Genomic DNA, 22,957 nt, shown 5'->3' with positions numbered 1-22,957 from the left:
TAGGTCTCACATCCATATAGGAGAGTGCTCCACATGTAGCATTTGGCCATTTGATATATTTTCTGGAAATCTAGTTTCATGTCTCAGAGGAAATTCTTAAGATTCTTAAATACCTCTTTGGCCATACCAATTCTGCTTCTAATTTCTGTGCCTTGGTCATTATTATTTGTAAAAATCTTCCCTAGATACTCACTTGTTCAATAGGGAAGTTGCCACAGTGTATTTTGATTCCAAGCAAGGTGTTTTTGCTTGTGACCGTAGTTTTAGTCTTTTTGGCATTGACTGCTAAGCCTATCTGCTCACTGGCTGTTACCACTTTGTTGAGGAGGTTTATAGCTTTTCCCCTGATGCTGCAATGAGGGCAGTATCATCTGTGTATCGCAGGTTACTGATATTTGAACCTTTAACAGTAATTCCTTCTTTAGATTCTTGTATTAGACTATAATGGTTTACGCATAAAGATTTTAGAGCATAGGAGACAATACACATCCTTACCTCATTCCTTTCTTGATTTGTACCCAGTTTGTGTTTTCTTTCTCTGCAGTGATTACTGCTTCTTGTTCAAGATATAGTAATATATATCCATAGTATCCTTAGTTTCTTGGAACTGATGTTTAGATTTTTCAAGAGCTGGAAGAGGATATTATATTTCGAGCAATCAAATGTTTTCTTAAAGTCAATGAAGCAGACAAATAGGTTCTGCTAGTGTTCAATTGCTCTTTCTGCCAGTATATTCAGAGCAAATATTGCTTCTCTTGTGCCAATCCCCCCTTTTAAAATCCATCTGGTCTTTTTCAATTTGTTCTTGAATCTTGCCTTTAATTCTGTGTAGAATCATCTTCAAGAGGACTTACATGGAGTGGCTTATGAGGCTTATTGTGAGGTGATCTGCATATTTTTGCTGCTCTTGCCTTATTTGGTATGGGAATAGATGGATCTCAGAAAGTCAAGGTGTAGTTTCCCTCCATTTAGAATATTATTGAAAATATTGAAGAGCAGTTGTTTTCCTTTTTTTCTGAAGTATTTGAGCATTTTGGCTGGTATGTTATCAATGCCAGTTGCTTTGTTATTGTTCATTGACTTACTCACTAGCTCCAGTTCTTCCATCAGAAAGTCTTGATGTTCGCCTTCTGTTTGGGTGTTGTCACTTCCTAGTTGTCTGTCATCCTTGCAGTAGAGTTCCCTCATATTCTTGCCATCTATGCTTTTTCCGTTGCTTGTCCACAATTTCCCTGTTGTTTTTATCCAGAATGTGGCCTCTTTCACCGTCTTTCCTGATGTTGCATAGTTCCTTCATTTCTTTGTGGACTAGATGTTCCTTATGCTCATTTTGCAGATATTCAATCCTTTTATATCTCTCCTCCATCCATGTCTGTTTTGTCTTCCTTATTTCCATTTTAATCAAACTGTCACACAACTTATATTTTTCTACATCTTTGTTGTTAAAGTTTTTCCTGCACTCCATAGATCTAGTATCTTGCTTGTCATCCACTGCTGTTTGGCTTTCCCTTGGGCTTGTCCAAAAATTGTATTTGCAGCATCTGTCATTATCTCCTTGAACAAGATCCACTCAGATTCTCTATCTAGTAGATTGAAATTACTATCCTCCATTCGTTCTTTGGTTGTACTTGTGAAATGTCTCCCATATACAGGCTGGCTAAGCTTTTCTTTGACCCAGCCTTTCTTTAGTTCTCTATTCTTGATTTTCTTTAATTTTATAACCAGCTTCCTATTAGTGGGCAGTGGTCTGAGCCAGGGGCTTAGAGGGGAACAGGCATTCTGTGTGTTATAAGACACTCTGTCTAAAACACTGATAGATCCAATATCTTTCTATTTCAGAAGATTTAGGAGAAGTCCGGTTGGCCTGCCTCCCTAAAATCCATTCATGCACACCTTCTCAATGGTAAACCCTGTTTTGTCACTGAGGTGGCAACGAACGTGTAGAGTGGTTCTCTTCAAGACACCTGGTCAGCATGAGGATGAAAAGACCAAACCCTCCAGCATATGACAGTACGACGAAACAAATGGCCCTCAGTCCCCAGTGGCTTTCAGTCTCCCCCTTATGGCAGCGAGAGGATCAGAGTGGAAGCAGAGGGTGCTAAGAATCTCTGGATACGACTAGGCTGCCATGCACGGAAACTGAACTTGGCCCGTTACAACATAAGATCACTCATCAGTGAAGACAGGATATTAGAGCTGGAAAAGGAATTAGAAAATGTGAATTGGAATATCATTGGTTTGGCTGAAACAAGAAGAAGAAATGAATCACTTAAAAGTTTATCAAGTGGAAATCTGCTGTACACCAATGGAAACAGTGAAAGAAGTGAATGTGGTGTTGGCTTTCTGGTCCATAAAGACATAAAAAACAACATTTTGGAATTCAAAAGTACATCACCAAGGGTGTCAAGACTACTACTCAGGATTTCTAAGAGGTATAAGCTAAAGGTTATAATGATTTATGCACCAACATTGAGCCATGATGGTGAAGAAATGTACACCGAAATTTAGTCTTCTAGATGAACAAAAAACTCACTACACTATCATTATGGGGAACTTCAATGCTAAGGAGGGGGAAAGAGACAAAAAGGCACAGAAAGTGGATCTATAGGAAATTTTGGAATTGGTGAAAGAAATGAAAGAGGTGAAAGACTTGTGGAATTTGCAGGATCTTGAGGAATGTCAGTAATGAACACTTTTTTTTCAAGAAAAGGGTGAACAGAAAGTGGACATGGAAGAGTCCAAATGGATTAACAACTAATGAAATCGACTTCATCCTCACTAACAGAAGATATATCATGAATGACGTTGCCGTCCTGAATACGGTAAGTGTTGGAAGTGATCACAGAATGGTAAGATGCACACTTGATATAGATGTAAGAAAAGAAAGGAAAAAACCGACTCGAGTAAATAATACAAAGGTCTTTGAGATAACAGAAGAGGAGAAAAAAGCAGTATGTACTGGAACTTAAAAACAAGTTTGAGCTTCTGCAGACTGCACAGGACCAAGATATCGACAAGGAATATTACAACTTTCTGAAAGTGATAAAGCCAAAGAAACCTATAGGTAAAAAGAAATCCAAAGAAGAAAAAATTAGTCAAGAAACACTTGTCACAATGAACTGAAAACGATAAATGAGGAGCAAGAAAAACACTGACAAGGAGAAAATTGAGTATACTGAGTTATGCAAAGCCATTAGAAAGAGACTCGGAGAGGGCATAAGAAAATTTTACACAAGAAAAGGAGAAAAAGCATTAAGGGAAAACAAAGGATTTAAACCAGCAGCCATGAGCACTAATACAGAAAGACAAATGATACTGAACCTAAAGAATAGTGATGGTGTATTTATAAATAGCAGAGAAGGCATAATTCAAATAGCAGAAGAATACTATAAAGAGTTATACAAGGAGAGAGGGAATGATGCCAGGAGTGGGAAAGATGGATTGTAAATTAGTAACACATACAACATACCTGATATAGGTATTCATGTCATCAAGTTCTTTTGTGACATTTTCTAATTTCCCTGCTTGATACAAACTTCTGACATTCCACATCGCAATTTTAAGTGGTTGATCTATGTTTATGAATTTAGTTCTGTAAGCATCTGGCTTATTGCTTGAGGAAATAAACCGGGGAATTCTTTGCACCCTCTGGCCATTTAAGACCTGCCCGGGACCGAGGGCCATTTTTGTTGTTTGGCTGGTTATGTTGTATTCTTGGGATGATCAATATGGCAGTTTCCCCTTACTTTCCATATTGCATAGTTGTATCCACAGGCTTGCCTAAGTCTTCAGGTTTCTAGTCTTGAACCTAGTTAAAGTTAATATTAACCGCCTTAGATTGGTAATAGTGAGTGCTGCTGTCCACCACTATAATATGTATCAGAGTTTTTCCTTCTCCGAGGTATCCCTGTTGGTCTGGCACCTATCCATGAGGACCTGTCCAGCATGGGTGTCCCTTCTGATAGCTAGGCTATTGCTGGCATAGCTCCCGGGGGTCATCTGAGCATGCAAGCTCCCTCACCACAACAAGGTGACGGTACTATCGAGGGCGTACCCTAATAACTCATCTGTTTACTTGTTCCATGATGCAGGGGCAGCTTCAGGGGCGATCAAACAGTGTGGCCAAACAGGGCACCAAAATGCCCCACAAATTAACTGATTTGTTGTAAATCTCAACTTTAATAGGAAGTTGGAGAGGATGTGCCAAAAAATCTAGCACAGGGTGCTGATAGACCTGGGGCTGGTTCTCCATGATGACTTCTGGCAGTTCTTAAAATTCCCAGCAGCTTGCTTTCCAGGCTGCAACAATCACATTCACCTCTGCTTGTGGTGTTAATCTATTATTATGTGAATCTCGCCAAGGTAGCAGTTTTCCAACCCATCTAACACTGCCTCGATAGAATCAGAAAATATTCTTGCACCCTTTCTATTTAAGTGTATCGCATCCCTGTAGAAGCAGTTGCTCTTGTTAACAAACACAGACCATGCTGGGAAAAATTCTACCCCATGAGTCTTGTATAATCTCTCCAGGTACAAATTGATTAACAAGGCTCTCATTATATACACCCTCCTATCGTATCTGAGCAGAATTGCAGACACTTTCAAATTTAACCCTAACTGATGACTTTTTTCCAACATTGACCTGTACCTGTCCAAGTAAATCCACAAATCTCCTACTCTTAATGTCATTAGTGCCAATATATATATACATCACCTTTTGTGCCCTTAAAAGATGATATCTGCTCTACAACATCAAAGTTTTGCCCCTGGCAGATATACCCTGAACCTATTCCACCTATCCTTTTTGCACAACTTCGGTTTGTCTAGAAACTTCAACTATGTAGTAATGATGCAAATGGACTAACGAATAACACAGTTTGAGGCTTTATCGCCTAAAATATCATTACCATCATTTTCTTGTTAATTTTTTCCTTGTTTTCCTATTTTAACTGCAAATAATGTATTTAAAATCAATTATCCAAAATATCCTTAGTCCCATGTGTTTCAAGTAACTGGGATTCTACTGTATTTAATAAAGGTCAATGTTGAAAAAAAAAGCCACAAGCTAGAGTTCAATTTGAAGGTGTCTGCAATTCTGCCCAGACACAATAGGAGGGAGCATATGATGAGAGCCTTGTCAATCAATTCAGCCCTGGAGATATTGTGCACGGCTTGTGGGGTAGAATTTTTCTCAGCCTGATCTGTGCTTAACAGGAAAGACTCCTTCTACAGGGATGGGATACACTTAAATAGAAAGGGTGCAAGAATATCTCCTGATGCTATCAAGGCAGTGTTAGGTGGTTCAGAAAACTGCTAGCTTATGGGGGCTACATGAACTAATAGATTAACAGTAGCCGCTGGCAGAGGTGCAAGTGATTCTTGCACTGCTACTACTGTAATGAGTAGCACCTTGGAAAACAAAGTGCTGGCGATTTCAGAGACTGCTGGGAGTCATTGCAAAACAAGTAAATACACGGGCTGTGTTAGGGTAGCTAAAAATAAGAACAGGTGCATATATATTTGCGTGAAAACACCAATGCTAGGAGTGTAGTAAATATATCTGATAAAGTTGAGGTGCTGGTCAAAACATCAGAGGCAGATATTCTTGGGATATCAGAGACATGGTGTCATACAGACATAAGGAATGCAGAATTGGAATTTGGGGAGTACAATATATACAGGAAGCATAGACAGGATAGGAAGCGAGGAGGGGTTATGTAATTAGTTAAGAAACACATAAAATCTAAGGAAGTGCATCCAGTTGACATGGGTGGACAGTGCAGTGTTGAATCAGTTTGGTATAATATAAGCACTGGGAAAGCAAAATTGAGAGTAGGGGTGTGTTATAGGCCTAATGACTCTGATAAGTATAATGAATAGCTGTACAGAGAAATATAGTGGGCCAGTAAGTCAGATTGTCTAATAATGGGGGATTTTAATTAACCAGATATTGACTGGATCTTGTGGGTTGGTAACTCACACACTAGCAAGGCTTTTGTGGATACTAGTGAAAGTGCTGTGGCTCAGGGGAGAATTGAGGGGGGCAGTTGTCCTCTGAACCACAGTCTATTGAAATGCACTGCATGTTTGATGTTTGTAGAGCAAGCAAGAACGGGACATGATATTGCCAACGGGAATGTCTTTGTGTGCGCGCGCGATGTAAGGAGTGCGAGAAAATCAGGCGCCAACTCGGCATTGTTATGGTCTTATATGAGAGCTTGAAGGACAGGGTGGATGCCCTCGAAGGATTTAAATTGAGGGACCCATCAAGCTCTCAGCTGCCCACATCAATGACAGAGCGTGAACTTGAACATCATGCAACACAGTGGCGACCCCCCAACACAGAATGCGCTGGTCCCAAAGGAACTAGTCGTTGTAGGTGACTATTGTCAGGGAAATGAGGAACATATTGTGCAAAAAGGATAGATGGAACAGGACCAGGTATGTCTGCCAGGGGCAAAGGTTGATGACGTTGTAGGGCAGATATCATCCTTTAAGGGCACAAAGGGTAATATTGTTGTACACGTTGGCACTAATGATATTAAGAGTAGGAGACTGGCAGAATTACTTAACAAGTACAAGACAATGCTGAAAAAAAGTCACGAGTTAGGGTTGAATTTGAAAGTGTCTGCAATTCTGCCCAGACACGAGAGGAGGGAGTATATGATGAGAGCCTTATCAATCTATTCTGCCGTGGAGAGACTGTGCAAGGCACAAGGGGTAGAAATTTTCTCAGCCTAGTCTGTGCTTGTTAACAGGAGAGACTGCTTCTATAGGGATGGGATACACATATAGAAAGAGTGCAAGTATATTTGCTGATGCTATCGAGGCAGAGTTAGGTGGTTAGGTGGGTCGGAAAACTGATAACTTGGGGGGATACACGAACTAATAGATCAACAGTAGCCGCTGGCAGAGGTAAAAGTGATTCTTGCACTACTTATATTGAAATGCAACTGAACAGCAGCCTGGAAAGCAAGTCAATGGGAATTTCCAGGACTACTGGGAGTCATAGTGGTTTGTTGTTTGTTATTTGGTTTTTAGGAGCATCAGCAACTAAGGCCATATTGCTCCGGGGATATGGCAGTGGTCATTCCATGACCTTTCTGCATCCTCCGTATTTAGTGGTCACGGGCTCGAACCCGGTCTAATCAAGAAGCGTGTGCTATGCACTGCTGCTCCTGCCCACCTGGCTACGGAGGTGCCAAGAGTCATAGTGGAACTAGTAAATACATAGGCTGTGTTAGGGTAACGAAGTGTAGAAACAGGTGCAGATATACTTGCATGTACACCAATGCTAGGAGTATAGTTAATAAATTCGATGAGCTTGAAGTGCTAGTCAAGACATCAAAGGCAGATACTGTTGGGATATCAGAGACATGGGGTCACATAGACATAAGCAGTGCAGAATTGGAATTTGGGGAGTACAATTTGTACAGAAAGGATAGACATGACAGGAAGGGAGGAGGGGTTATGCTGTTAGTTAAGAAACACATAAAATCTAAGGAAGTGCATCCAATTGATGTGGGTGGACAATGCAATGTTGAGTCTGTTTGGTGTGACATAAGCACTGGGAAAGGATAAATGAGAGTAGGTGTGTGTTATAGGAGTATAATGAGCAATTGTGCAGAGAAACAGAGTGGGCCAGCAAATTAGAGTATCTTATAATGGGCGATTTTAATTTCCTGGATATTGACTGGAATTTGTGGGTTGGTCACTCACACACTAGCAAGGCTTTTGTGGATTTATTGCATGATTGTTTTCTACAGCAGCAAGTTTGGGAGGCAACTAGAGGGAGTAATACTCTTGATCTGATTATCATTACTGATTCTTCATGCATCAAGAATCTGCAGATAAAGGAATCACTAGGTGGCAGTGATCACAGTGTGCTGAAGTGGGATTTACTCAAAGAGGTAACTACCGTCAAGGGTAAAGGGAAGGGTTTTTGCTTTCGTAAAGGTGACTACGGTGGTCTGAGACAGTATGTAACTTCTACACAGTGGAACCAAATGATGATGTTACCAACAGCAAATTCAAAATGGGAAGCATTCAAAGAATTAATCTTGGAAGCTACTAAGCTTTTCATACCAACAAAGAAACATTGTTCAAGATTTAGGCCTAAACGGATGTCAGATAAACTAATTAGACATATGACAGAGAAGAAAAATGCATGGGATACATATAAATTAACATGTGACACAGAAGCCTATGACAGACATAAGCTGGTCTGTAAGCAAGTTACAAAGGAGGTTAGGCAGGTGAAGGGAGATTACGAGAAATCTTTGGAAACGGATGCAAAGAAAAACAGCAAAGAGTTCTTTACTTATGTAAACTCTAGAAGGAAGGGGATGAATCAGGTTAGTCCAGTTGATATCGATGGTTCAACTGTTGATGGTCCTGCTCAGGTAGCTAACAAACTAAATGAATATTTTGCATCAACATTCACACATGATAAGTTATTCAGGGAGGGGAATGCCAGAAGTGTATTCAACCCTGGCAGTAAGACAGATAATCTTGTAATAACTGAGAGTAAAGTGGAGGGGAAATTGTTGAAGATAAACACAAGAAAGGCACATGGGGTGAATGGAATCTATCCAGTTATATTAAAGGAGGCTTTGGTTTTGGTTTTTTTTTTTTTTAGGAGCATTAGCAACTAAGGCCATATTGCTCCGGGAATACGCGGTGGTCATTCCCTTGACCTTTCCGCATCCTCCGTATTTGGTGGTGACGGGCTCGAACCCCGGTCTAATCAAGAAGTGTGTGCTACGCACTGCTACTCCTTCCCACCTGGCTACGGAGGTGCCTTAAAGGAGGCAGAAAAGGAAGTAAGTAAGCCCTTAGCCATAATTATGAGAACTTCCCTGGACTCACGGCAAGTACCCATGGACTGGAGATGTGCAAATGTTAACCCCAATCCACAAAGGAGGATCAAAGGCTGACACAAGTAATTATAGACCTGTGAGTTTAACTTCTGTTCCAGGAAAATTAATGGAGGCACTGGTTAAAGAAGCATTGCAGGATCATCTAGACAAGACTTCAGTTATAGCTCAGACACAGCATAGGTTTGTTAACGGGAAGTCTTGTGTGACTAATTTGATTGGATTCTATGATGTTGTCACAAAGGAACTGGATGCAAAGAATAACTTTGATATCATATATTTGGATCTTAAAAAAGCCTTTGATACTGTTGCACAGGGAAGACTGTTGCACAAATTGGAGAAGTGTGGCATTGGAGGCAAATTGCTGCTATGGATAAAGGGATGGTTGAGTGGGAGAAGACAGAGAGTGGTAATCAATTTTCATTACTCTTCGTGGACTAATGTTATTAGTGGAGTCCCTCAGGATCCAGTGTTGGGTCCATTGTTGTTTTCTGTATTTATAAATGATATTGATGATGGTATATCAGGCTTAATGTCCAAGTTTGCAGACGATACATACGAAGGTTGGCAGGGTTGTTAATGACACAGTACACTGCTGCAACAGGATCTCAAAAAGTTGAGCAGATGGGCTGAGAGGTGGCAAATGAAGTTTAACATTGACAAATGTAAAGTACTACATATGAGAAGCAGTAATCCCAGAGTAATGTATCAACTGTGTGGTACCACACTGACAGTGGTAGAGAATGAAAATGACCTGGGGGTAATTGTGCAGGCAGGTATGAAGTTTTCTGAGCAGTGCAGATGATCTGCAAGAGTAGCTCCTGGTGTCTTGTCAATGATATACAAGAATTTTTCTAGCAGGGATAAGGAGGTGATTATCCCCTTGTATAAGACAATTGTCAGGTCACACCTTGAGTACTATATACAGGTCTGGAGGCCTCATTTTAAGAAGGATGTAGAGCTGTTGGAACGAGTAAAGAGAAGGGCAACAAGATTACGCTCTTACGAAGAAAGGCTTTAGTTTTGCAAATTACAAATTACAGTGTCTGGAGACTAGACACCTATGAGGTGATCTGATTGAGGTGTATAAAGCGTTGAATGGTTTGAGCATGCTCAATGCTGATGGGATTCTTCCTCTTGCTCAGAATAATCGCCTGAGGGCATAAATTCAAATCGAGGAAAAAAGACTGTTGTAGGATAGATGTGTGGAAGTTTGCCTTTAGCCAGTGGGTGGTTGATTGCTTAATAGATTCAAGGCAGAACTTCACAAACGTTTGGAGCAAGTGGATGGGTGGAATAAGGGGTTTTTTTTTGGCTGATGCTATATAAGCTTGCTTTCCTGCATCATGTGCCTTTGCTAATGCTAATGGATTTATTGGATGATTGTTTTCTACAACAGCATGTTCGGAAGGCAACTAGAGGTAGCAATACTCACGATCTTAATATCAGTAGCGATTCTTCATGCATTAAGAAACTGCAGATAAAGGAACCACTAAGTGGCAGTGATCACAGTGTACTGATGTGGGATTTACTTAAAGACATTACTACCATCAGCAGTGGTCCCAGAGATTTTTTAGGTTCTATACAGTGGGACCAACTGATGATATTACCAACAGCAAATTCTAAATGGGAAGCATTCACAACCTAAATGGAAGTCAGATGAACTAATGAGACATGTGGCAGAGAAGAAAATTCATGGGATAATATAAATTAACAGGTGACACAGAAGCCTATGGAAGATACTTATGATACTTATACTTATGATAACAAAGTAAATGCAGAAAACAAAAACTTTAATATGAGGGATTACATTTGGAATGTTTCTGATTTGATTTCATCAAAATTGCGATTCAATTCACTAGTGGCTATTCGTAGAACTGCTCCTAAATTTTCGTCCGTTATTCTTGATCTAATTTTGCTCTTTGTACTTTTCATTAAAGAAAATGTAGTTTCGCATAGGTACGTCGATCCCAAAATGCCAAATATTTCTATGCATTATCCAGAATATTTTTAAACATTTCTGGATTTAACGAGGCATAAAAGTCCGTTATTGTTTTTTCAGCAAATTGATTCTTTAATATTAAATTTTATTGTAAATTTATCAGTTGCGACTGGATACAAGGTGGTGCATCATTGACATTAAAATTAAATGGTAGGCTTACTAAAGATAGATCTTTAGAAATTTTCTGAATATCATCAAATCTTCTTGTAGATTCATTAAATAAATCACTTATTATAGCCTCATATTTCTTAAAATCAGCACATTTCAAGTTTTTTTTCTCTCTTTTGTAAGATTGGAGAGTGAGTTAACTTATAGTTTGGAATTGTTGCGAAAATAACTTGAGCTTTTTCATAAACGATGTGACATTTGTATACATATCAAAAATAAATAGTGGTTTCCCTTGTAATAATAAATTTAATTCATTTTGATGCGAAAACATATCAACGGAGAAGAAAAAGTCGTTCACCCATTGTTCATCTTTTAATTCGCAAAATTCATTCAGCTTGTCCTTAGCATTTAAGAAGTTTACAATTTCATCCAACAAATCCTGAAATCATTTTAATGCTTTTGCAAGACTAAGCCATCTTATGTCCGTATGGTAAGGAATATCAGTAAAATCACATTCAATTTCTTTCAAAAATGTTATGAATTGCTAGTGGTTTAAAGTTCTTCCACGAATAAAATTAACTACGTTCGTTACAACCGATACGAGAAGCTTTGCAAAAGAGTTTCAGTTTTCAAACTCTTTTGCAAAGGGTTTCTTGATGAATTATATAATGTAAGAAAATTATTTCTTTTCCTGGAATATGCTTTATTTCGTCGCTTATTCTTTTTAATAATCCAATGTTTTTTCCTGTCAAACTAGGGCACACCCATTGGTTGTGATGTTGACAATTTTGTCCCACTTTATATTATGTTTTTGCAAAGCTTCTTGAAGAGCTATAAATAAATCTTCATCAGTCACTGTGTCTTTCATAGGATATGCAGAAAGTAATTCCTCCGTAATTTCAAATCTATGATTTATACCTTGAATAAAAATTAAAAGTTGACTCGTAACAGTAATGTCACATGACTCATCTAAAGCCAGTGCATGATAAGTACAATCTTCCAATTTTAATTTATCACATAAATTACTTGAAATATTATCAATTCATTTCATAAGAGTTCTTTGTGACAAAAATTTTTTCAAACGTCAGTTTTTTATCAGGGCATAATAATTCAGCAATACCTATCAAACATTCCTTCACAAATTCCCCGTCAGAAAATGATTTACATTGTTTTGCAACCTTATGTGCAACAATGTAACTAGCTTCTGTCAGAGCTCTATCTGTATTTGACAATTTTCAAAGTATTTTGTTGCTTACGCAAACCACATTTTAAATTTTCTGCTTCAATTTTCATTTGTTCCGGTGAAAATAGCTTATATTTTACGAAATGTTTTGTTGAAAAATGCCTTTTTAGATTATATTCTTTAAAAATGAAATAGTTTCGTTACAAACCAAACAAACAGCTTTATCATCTATATTTGCAATTAAATATTTGAATGTCCAATTATCATTGAAAATGCGGCATTCGGCATCAATTTTTCTTTTTTTTAATTGGCTCATTTTATGGACTATAAATTACATTAAATTAAAAATTGTAACAATTAGAAAAGGCATAAACTGGCTTATAAAATTTATTGCACCAATATTATTTTTTTCAATAAGAAGTCAAATCCAAAGGAACTTCGTTCGATCGATGCTACAATAATAATTAGGAAATAATACTCTTTGATGCAGCGTAGAATCACCTGGTTAACTGCACACTGCTTACTGCTGTATGTGATTCCCGATTGAACCGAATTAAGCCGAACGTTTACGGTTTATGGTGAGTGTAGTCAGGTATGGATTTTCTATATTTATGCATTTATGGAGGGGGCCAGATGTTGCCCACCCCTGCTCTAGAAGGAAGGGGATGAATCAGATTGGTCCACTTGATATCGATGGTTCAATTGTTGATCCTGCTCAGGTAAATAAACTGAATGAGTATTTTTCATGTACATTTACACATGAGGAGTAATGGAAGGAGGGGAATACCACAGGTATATTAAACTATGGTAGTGATTTAAATGATTTTTTAATAAGAGCAAAGTGGAGGAGAAATTTTTGAAGATAAACATAAAAAGGACACCTGGGTTGGATGGGATCTATTCAGTTATATTAAAGGAAAAAAGCTTTTTATACTGTTGCACATGGAAGGCTACTGTACAAATTGGAGCAATATGGCATTAAGTTCAAATGCTGCTATGGATAAAGGGATGGTTGAGTGGAAGGAGACAGGCAGTGGTAATCAATGGACACTGCTCTTCATGGACTAATATTATTAGTGGAGTCCCCCAGGGTTCAGTGTTGGGTCCATTGTTGTTTTCTGTATTTATTAATAATACTGATGACGGTATATCAAGCTTAATGTCTAAGTTTGCAGACGATATGAAGGTTGGCATGGTTGTTAAGGACACTAATGACAGTACACTACTGCAACAGGTGGCAACTGAAGTTTAACATTGACAAATGACACTGAAGTTTAACATTGACCCCAGAGTAAAATATCAACTGTGTGGTATTACACTCAGGGCGGTAGAGAATGAAAAGGACCTAGGGGCAATTGTGCAGTCAGATATGAAGTTTTCTGAGCAGTGATGACAGTCTGCAAGAGTAGTTCATGGTGTCTTATCAATGATATACAAGAATTTTTCTAGCAGGGATAAGGAGGTGATTATCCCCTTGTATAAGGCAATGGTCAGGTGATTATCCCCTTGTATAAGGCAATGGTCAGGTGAGTACTGTATACAGGCCTGGAGGCCTCATTTTAGGATGTATGTAGAGCTGCTGGAACAAGTACAGAGAAGGGCAACAAGATTAGTAAATGGAACAAAGGGTTGCTCTTATGAAGAAAAGCTTAAGATTTGCAAATTACAGTGTATGATGACTAGGCACCTGAGGGGTGATCTGATTCAGGTGTATAAGGTCAGCTCAATACTGATGAGATTCTTCCTCTTGCCCAGATTAATCACCTGAGGGGACATAAATTCAAATTGAAGAAAGACTGTTGTAGAATAGATGTGCAGAAATTTGCCTTTAGCCAGTGTGTGATTGATTGCTGGAACACACTTCCATCTGTTGTTGTAGTTGATAGCTTAAATAAATTCAAGGTAGAACTAGACAAGCATTTGGAGCGAATGGATAGGTGAAATGGGAAGGGGTTTTTTTTTTTTTTTTTGGCTGATGCTGTATAAGCTTGCTTTCTTGCATCATATGCCTCTACTAATTCTAATGCTAAAATGTATGGCTCTTAGTGCACACAATGGGGCTACCTTTAGGCTACCTTTAGTTATGTGAAACAAATGGGGATGCCATTTGTTTCACATAACAGATTAACCTTTTGGCATTACCAAGAGACAACCTGTGATGACACGTATTCTGATATAAGCATTAAATACACTTCGTATACTAGGAAGCTGAAACCTTGCCAGCCATAAACATACAAGTGAGAACAAAAATAGTTCTACTTTTCATAATTTTTAAAAGGACAAAATAACATTAATTACTTTAAAACAATGGTTCTCAAACTGGTGCCTGCAGGTACTCTCTGATGCATGCTTCTGTATTTCCAGACATGCACTAAGGAAACTTGCCTTTGATTTGCCAATGCTGGACATGTGGAAAAATGATTTATATGTATAATCTCTTATTCAGTGCAATTTCCATTATTAATTAATTAGTAAATTATAAAAAAAAAGTTTTTAAAATTTATCTTTAATGCAGGATTGCCTCACGAGTTAGAAGAATTTGAGTACAGTAACTGCAAACATTTTAACTCATTTTGTGACAAAACGAATTTGTACACGTAGAACTCTGTATTTGTAAGGCAATCATTTGGCTACAGTCAGGTCTGGTGCACTTCTTTTTAGTTTTGATTAAGTGGGGTTACTTAAGTCAGTAACTGTCAGAAATACAAAGATGTTAAAAATCTTATAACTGCACTTGTAAAACTGAATAGGATAAACAGTTTTATTTTGTTAATGTTAAGGGAATATCTGTTTACTGCATTCTAAGTGTGACAGTGCCAAAAGATACAATATTAATAAAAGACACGAATTAATTTCAATAACAGTTTGTTTTGCTTTGTGAAGACAAAAAGTGCAGAGAAAAGGACCATCGTGATATTATAAATTTTATTTACCAGAATACTACCTTCCCAGAATATGCTGTGCACTCAGTAGAGATAAAAGTTTGAGAACTACCATTATATAATTTAAGCTTTTACGTCATTTTTGCCAAACAATAAACTTTTGTGATGGAGAGTACAGCCATCTTTATTACTGAAGGTAAAAATAAAAATAATAACAACACCTGCATCTCTCCAAGAAATTTCTGCTGGTAAAAATGCAAGGATAGTTAAGTGGATGATAAATATGCACAGATGAACTAATCACAAACAGTGAATTGATTAACTTACTGCAGAAGATTGTGGTCGATAAGTAGCATAACTGGATTGTGTAGCATAAGTAGAACTAATAGGAGATGGAGGTGGTGGTGGCAGATTATCAGGAGGAGGAGGTGGAGGAAACATCTGATTTGAAGAATTGCTATAGGATGCCTGAGGTGGAGGTGGAGGTGGTGGTGGAGGTGGGGGAGGAGGAGGAAGATCATCATCTGCTAATGAGTAATTGCTGTAGATTGGATTACCTAAAGAAAGAAACACTATGCATGGTAACAAAGTTGTTTGTGATAATTTGAAATTAATGTCATAAGTCATACATGAGAAAATAACCTTAGTTATAACAGCACAATTAAATTTAAGTGCAATATTAAACAAATAAATCTGAACAAAATTCATTATTTATATAATGAAAGATATCAAGTTATGACATCATGATATTATCAATCACTATAATGGTGGAAATCACTGTCATTAATAACTTCATGCAATGGTATTCTAGCATTACAACAATATTATTATTATTTTTATTTTATTTTTTTAAAGAGAATGGGATATGATTTGCAGTACTAGGAAGGTAGGGGGCCAGCATCTCAGCAACAACAGTCACTGTTGGCTGTTCAAGGAGCATCACAGTGAAGATGTGATGGAAATGACCAAAGAGGGACTCACAATCAACCAACATGCCAGGATAGGGAGACCCACTGTTGACAGTCAAGGTGAACAGCAGTTGGCACATGCTGTCCAGTACCACAGACAGCTCATGATCCCTCAAATTAACAACAGACGATATCCAGGGTGCACAGAGAAAAGTTTCTGGGCACACCATCCAGTGGACATTCTTGCAGATAAGCCTACTGAGTAAGAGACTTATTCATGTGGTGATCATGACCAACCATCATCAACACCTCTAACTGCAGTACACACAGAAGATTGTACCTAGATGTTGGATGACTGAAAAAGAGGTGCCAGATCATGATGGATGTATATTTGACAGTGAGCAAATGAACATCTACAACCAACCAACCAGACTGCACACTCGGATGAAAACTGTTGGTGGTGGTGGTGGTATCGGTTGGAGAATATTTTCCCCATTGACTGAACCCAAACTGCCAGATGCTACCTTGGCACTGTTTCAGACCAAGTTTTGCCCTACATGGTGATTGTGTATCCAGACAGCACTGGACAATTTCAACAAGATAGCACACGTGTCACAAGGTCTGCATAATGCACGAATGGTTTGAGGACCACATTTAAGCATTTTGTGTGTTCACCTGGCAACCAAATTCCCCTGAAATCAATTCCATTGAATATCTGTGGGATGAGATGAAATGCAGCATTTACCAGTGCACTCCACTGGCAAACTCCAGGGCATCCTTCTGTCTAGCTGGTCCAGAATACCTGAGCACACTTTCCGCAGTCTCGTGGAATTGATGCCATGCTAGCTACAAGCAGTTATCACTGGTGAAAGGTGGTCAACATGCTTATTAGGTAGGTGGTCATAATGATTTGACTCATCGAAATTTTATAACAGACAATAATAGATTTTCATAAAATAATCATATAACTAGGGAATAGCACACTCAGTCTGTGTTAAAAAACCAGTTTAATGTGATATGGGTTTATAAAATTAACTCACATTACAAATATATAAAAATCTGATGGATTTCCAGGTGGAACTTGTAAGAAACAGGAACAAGGAGAATTAGAAATGTTAGAAATGAAAATGAGGTGGCGCTGGTGGCACCAGCTGTATGCTAGCTAAATTAGTGCGCTCTTAAAAATTAATAAATAAAGAAGGTTTTCGGGAGTGTTGCTCAAAAAGAAGTTATATTTTAAATAAAATAAGTGTGGGTGAGTGATAGGTTAAGATTTGGGACCTAAACGTGGTTTTATTTTTCGGACTGAACTTTTTTAAAATGGTTATCATTATTATGTTTGGACATAGGAAATTTCAAGGTCATTAAATTTTTAAGGAACTATAATCAGTCACTGGGAATTCTTAGTAGAATAGTTGTGCTACATGATAGCTTTGATGTAGGAGTTTCCAGGATACCAAATTGTATTTAAAAATACTCACGTTTTGCTGAGTTATACATTATTGGTATTTTCAAGGTCACAGTAATTTTACCGAGTCAGCCATTTGGCTGTTTCCAGGAGATAAAACTACAGCAGTGCCACCTGCTTGGTCAGTGGTGACTAGAAATTCGGCATAAATTGCGTAAAATTATGACATCACGAGGCAGCTTCATCACTGAATAAGAGCTACTCCATTTATATGGCTGCGGCAGGTTTAGTAGTTTAATTTGTTAAACTACTAAAGCACCGAAAGATATATGCTCCCAGAAGGGCCTCCCACGGCGGAAAGGTTTCAGTGGAGACGTCAGACGAAACCCGTTTCAAAAGGTCCACACACGACCTTTTCAACTAAATTGTGATCCAAGAAAGCAACGGGAAACTACTTGGATTATCCTTCCCTTGAAAACTTCAATGATAGCAAGCAAAATAAACCACGGCCCCGAGTCTCGGCGTCCCTTGAATGGGACAGGGGTGCTAAGAATCTCCGAGCTTGCGTCGAAGAATTTTCTGAAACTAGCTACATGGAACGTTAGAAGCCTACTACAACCAGGAAAACTAGCCAATGCTTTACAAGAAATGGAACGCATTAACATCAACATACTTGGGCTAAGTGAAACCAAATGGCCTAGAACAAAGAAGTTTATATCAAACGACCACCACGTCTTCTGTTCCGGAGGAGAAGAGAACACCAAGCAGACGTACGGCGTCGCTTTCGTTGTCCACAAACAACTGGCCAACAAAGTCACCAGTTTCACCCCAATATCGGAACGAATCGCACTACTACAGCTAGCAGGCAACAAGATCAACCTGAATGTGCTCCAGGTCTATGCACCAACAGCGGACAAAGACGATCAAGAAATTGAATTGTTCTACGACAAGCTAAGCAACACTTTAAAGTCGCTGAAGAAGCACGACATGACGGTCATCCTCGGTGACTTTAATGCCAAAATCGGTCAAGGAAAGTTACAAAACATAGTCGGAGAACATGGCTTGGGGACACGGAATGAACGAGGCGACAGACTCGTCCAGTTCTGCCAAGAAGAAAAATTTAGCATTGCCAACACTTGGTTCAAACTACCACCTCGACGACTAGACACCTGGACCTCACCACAAGACTCTGACAACAATATCGTCAGGAACCAAATTGACTACATCTTAATCAACATCAGATATAAGTCAAGTGTCCTCAAGGCAAAAACTTACCCCGGAGCTGACATATCATCAGACCATAACCCAGTAATAGCAACACTACGTCTCAAGTTACGAGCAGTCAAACGCACAAGCACAACAAAAAGAATCGACCAGGAGAAACTGAAGAACACCGCCAACAGACGACAAGTACAGCTTCATCTCAACACTACAATCCGATCGATCAAAGCAGTAACAACAGACGTGCAAGCATTCGGGCGTTCACTCAAACAGTGCATCAATGAAACAGCAGAAACCCTGCTAGGACATCAGGCGTCGAAAAAGAAACAACGGTGGATGACCCAGCACATACTAGACCTAATGGATGAACGGAGAATATTCAAAAGCAACAACAACCGGGAAAAATACAAAGAAATACAACAAAAGATCAAACAGGAAATCCGGAAGGCGAAGGAAAAATGGATGGAAGATCAGTGTGCAGAAATCGAAGACCTAATCAAGAAAAATGACAACTATAACCTGCACAAGAAGCTTAAAGAAGCTGGAAACATCTACAAACCGGCTCCTATCCCAAGTTTATATACGGACAACAATCAACCTATACTAAGCAAACAAGCCAAACTCGACACCTGGAAGAGCTATATATACAATCTGTTCGGCACCAACAGAAAACCGGCAGAAACGCAACAACAAACACAGGAAGACAATCTTCACATATTAACATCTGAAGTGGAACATGCCATCCGAATAACAAAGCCAGGCAAGGCCTGTGGACCTGATCAGATTCATGTGGAACTGCTGAAACAACTAGACTACAGCAACATCCAACAACTAACGAAATGGTTCAATCAAATCTACAACAACAACGACATTCCATCCGAATGGCTCCAATCCATCTTTGTGGCCCTACCAAAAAAGGCTACCAGCCGGAAATGCGAAGACTTCAGCCTGATCAGTCTAATGAGCCAGGTGCTAAAAGTCTTCCTCAAGGTGATTCAGCAAAGGATAAGATGTAAGTGCGAAAGTGCACTAGGAAACACACAGTTCGGATTCTGCAGGGGACTAGGCACCAGAGAAGCAATTTTTTGTTTACAAATATTGCTACAAAGGTGCTATGAACATCAAAAAGACGTGTATATATGTTTTATTGACTACGAGAAAGCCTTCGATTCAGTAGACCACGACCGCCTAATTGACCGACTGAAAAAACTTGGGCTTGAAAACAATGATATCAACTTTATTACAACTCTCTACTGGAATCAAACAGCCCGGCTTCGCTATGACAACGACCTGACAGACCCAATTCCAATAAAAAAAGGCGTCCGGCAAGGCTGTCCATTATCTCCCATTCTTTTTAACATCTATTCGGAAATGATCTTCGACCAAACACTGGCTGACAAGAACATCGGCATAAAAGTTAACGGACACTACATCAATAACTTAAGATATGCCGATGACACAGCACTAATAGCGGATTCAGAACAAGATTTACAGACCATCTTGAACGAAGTGGACATAGAAAGCCAAGCATGGGGGCTACGAATCAACAAAAAGAAAACAAAGGTGATGAAGGTCAGCAGGACTGCAAGCAAAATCACGATTAAACTAAACAACGAAAAATTAGAGCAAATACACCGCTTCAAGTATCTCGGAGTACTCATTGATGACCAGCTGAACCATGAGGCCGAAATCAAAAGCAGAATTGAACAAGCCAGGCAGGCATTCACCAAATGGAGAACCCTCCTCACCGACAGAAGCTTGAACATCATGCTCAAATTACGCACATTGAAATGCTACATCTGGCCAATACTGCTCTACGGTGTAGAAACCTGGACTCTAACATCAGCCACTACAAAAAAGCTCCAGGCCTTCGAAATGTGGCTCTACCGAAGAATGCTGAAAATTCCGTGGACAGCCAAGATAACCAACGCACAGGTCCTGCAGGACATGCACACGGAACGGGACCTGCTCAAAACCATCATCAGCAGGAAATGCAAATACCTAGGTCACATCGCTAGGAACCAACAAAAATATCACCTACTACCACTCATCCAAGATCGAAGGCAAGAAACGCCCAGGCAGACTGAAAATGGCATGGCTAGATAACATCAACACCTGGCTTCACATGACAACAGCACAAATTCTACACGCAGCGCTAGACAGAGAACAATATCAAAACGAAGTCGCAAACGCCATTCGGCAGCATTAAAGAAGAAGAAGAAGAAGAAGAAGAAATGAAAACCACAAACAAGGTCACAGGTTATTGGAAGTTTCTTCTCTTCCTTTTTGGCCACAACTCTGGCCAATTTATGAAGGGAGCAAGTGTTCTAATAGCAATATGTCACTGAAACACCTTGCTCCCTTCACAGATCAACCAGACTTGCAAAGATCAGCAAGCATTAGCATTAGCATTAGTAGAGGCATATGATGCAAGAAAGCAAGCTTATTCAGCATCAGCCAAAATAAAAGAAAAAAAAAAAAAAAAAAAACAACCACTACTCCCATTTCACCCCTCAATTCGTTCGAAATACCTGTCCAGCTGAGCCTTAAATTTGTTTAGGCTATCAACTTCAACAACAAGCGATGGAAGTCTATTCCACAAACCAACTGCCCGCTGGCTAAAGGCGAATTTCCGCACATCTATCCGACATCCGTCCTTCCTCAATTTGAATTTATGCCCTCTCAGGTGATTATTCTGAGCAAGAGGAAGAATTCCATCGGCATTGAGCATGCTCAAGCCATTCAAAGCCTTGTACACCTCTATCAGATCACCTCGGCGATGCCTAGTCTCCAGGCTCTGTAATTTGCAAAACTTAAGCCTTTCTTCGTAAGAGCAACCCTTTGTTCCATTCACTAATCTTGTTGCCCTTCTCTGTACTCGTTCCAGCAGCTCTACATCCTTCTTGAAATGAGGCCTCCAGACCTGTATACAGTACTCAAGGTGTGGCCTGACCAATGCCTTATACAAGGGAATAATCACATCCCTGTCCCTGCTAGAAAAATTCCTGTATATCATTGACAAGACACCATGAGCTACTCTTGCAGCTCGTCTGCACTGCTCAGAGAACTTCATATCTGCCTGCACAATTACCCCCAGGTCCTTTTCATTCTCTACCACTGTCAGCGTAGTACCACAGAGTTGATACGTTGATCTGGGGTTACTGTTTCCCATATGTAGTACTTTACATTTGTCAATGTTAAACTTCATTTGCCACCTCTCAGCCCATCTGCTCAACCTTTCCAGATCCTGTTGCAGCAGCATAGTATCAGTAGTGTCCTTAACAACCCTGCCAACCTTTGTATCGTCTGCAAACTTGGACATTAAGCCTGATACACCATCATCAATATCATTTATAAATACAGAAAACAACAATGGACCCAACACTGAACCCTGAGGAACTCCACTAATAACATTAGTCCACGTTGAGCAGTGTCCATTGATTACCACTCTCTGTCTTCTGCCACTCAACCATCCCTTTATCCATAGCAGCAATTTGCCTCCAATGCCACACTTCTCCAATTTGTGCAGCAGTCTTCCATGCGCAACAGTATCAAAAGCCTTTCTAAGATCCAAATATATAATATCAAAGTTATTCCCTGCATCCAGTTCTTTTGTGACTACATCATAGTATCCAATCAAATTGGTCAGACAAGACCTGCCCTTAACAAACCCATGCTGTGTCTGAGCTATAACTGAATTCTTGTCCAGATGATCCTGCAGTGCTTCTTTAACCAGTGCCTCCATTAATTTTCCTGGAACCGAAGTTAAACTAACAGGTCTATAATTACTTGTGTCAGCCTTTGATCCTCCTTTGTGAATTGGGGTTACATTTGCACATCTCCAGTCCATGGGTACCTCCCCTGAGTCCAAAGAAGCTCTCATAATTATGGCTAGGGGTTTGCTTACTTCCTTTGCTGCCTCCTTTAATATAACTGGATAGATCCCATCCACCCCGGGTGCCTTTTTTATGTTTATCCTCAACAATTTCTCCTCCACTTTCCTCTCAGTTATTAGAAAATCATCTAGCTCACTGCCAATGTTTACTTCACCTACGACATTCCCCTTCCTGAATAACTCCTCATGTGTGAATGTAGATGCAAAATACTCGTTTAGATTGTTAGCCACCTGAGCTGGATCCTCAACTGTTGAACCATCAACATCCAGTGGACCAATCTGATTCATCCCTTTCCTTCTTGAGTTTAAATGGGTAAAGAACTCTTTTCTGTTTTTCTTTGCATCCTTTGCCAAGGATTTCTCATAATCTGCCTTTGCCTGCCTAATCTCCTTTGTGACTTGGTTACAGACCAACTTATATCTATCATAGGCTTCCACGTCACCCATTAATTTGTATGTATCCCATGCATTTTT

The 22,957-nt window shown here is 39.4% G+C and overlaps 1 protein-coding gene across 3 annotated transcripts in view; it reads right to left on the bottom strand.

Moving 5' to 3' along the window:
* LOC150085198 (lipoma-preferred partner homolog) overlaps window positions 1-22,957 on the bottom strand; it is a 196,447-nt gene that overhangs the window by 89,534 nt on the left and 83,956 nt on the right. For all 3 annotated transcript variants that reach the window (XM_090373083.1, XM_090373085.1, XM_090373084.1), the window contains exon 3: window positions 15,379-15,608. In XM_090373083.1, coding sequence (XP_090229209.1) covers window positions 15,379-15,608 — 230 coding nt within the window. The remainder of the gene's footprint in view (window positions 1-15,378; window positions 15,609-22,957) is intronic.

The sequence above is a fragment of the Mastigoproctus giganteus genome, chromosome 5, assembly GCF_048544385.1.
Source record: "Mastigoproctus giganteus isolate SK-2022 chromosome 5, ASM4854438v1, whole genome shotgun sequence".
Lineage (NCBI taxonomy): Eukaryota > Metazoa > Arthropoda > Arachnida > Uropygi > Thelyphonidae > Mastigoproctus > Mastigoproctus giganteus.
This window is presented reverse-complemented; position numbering and strand designations above follow the sequence as displayed.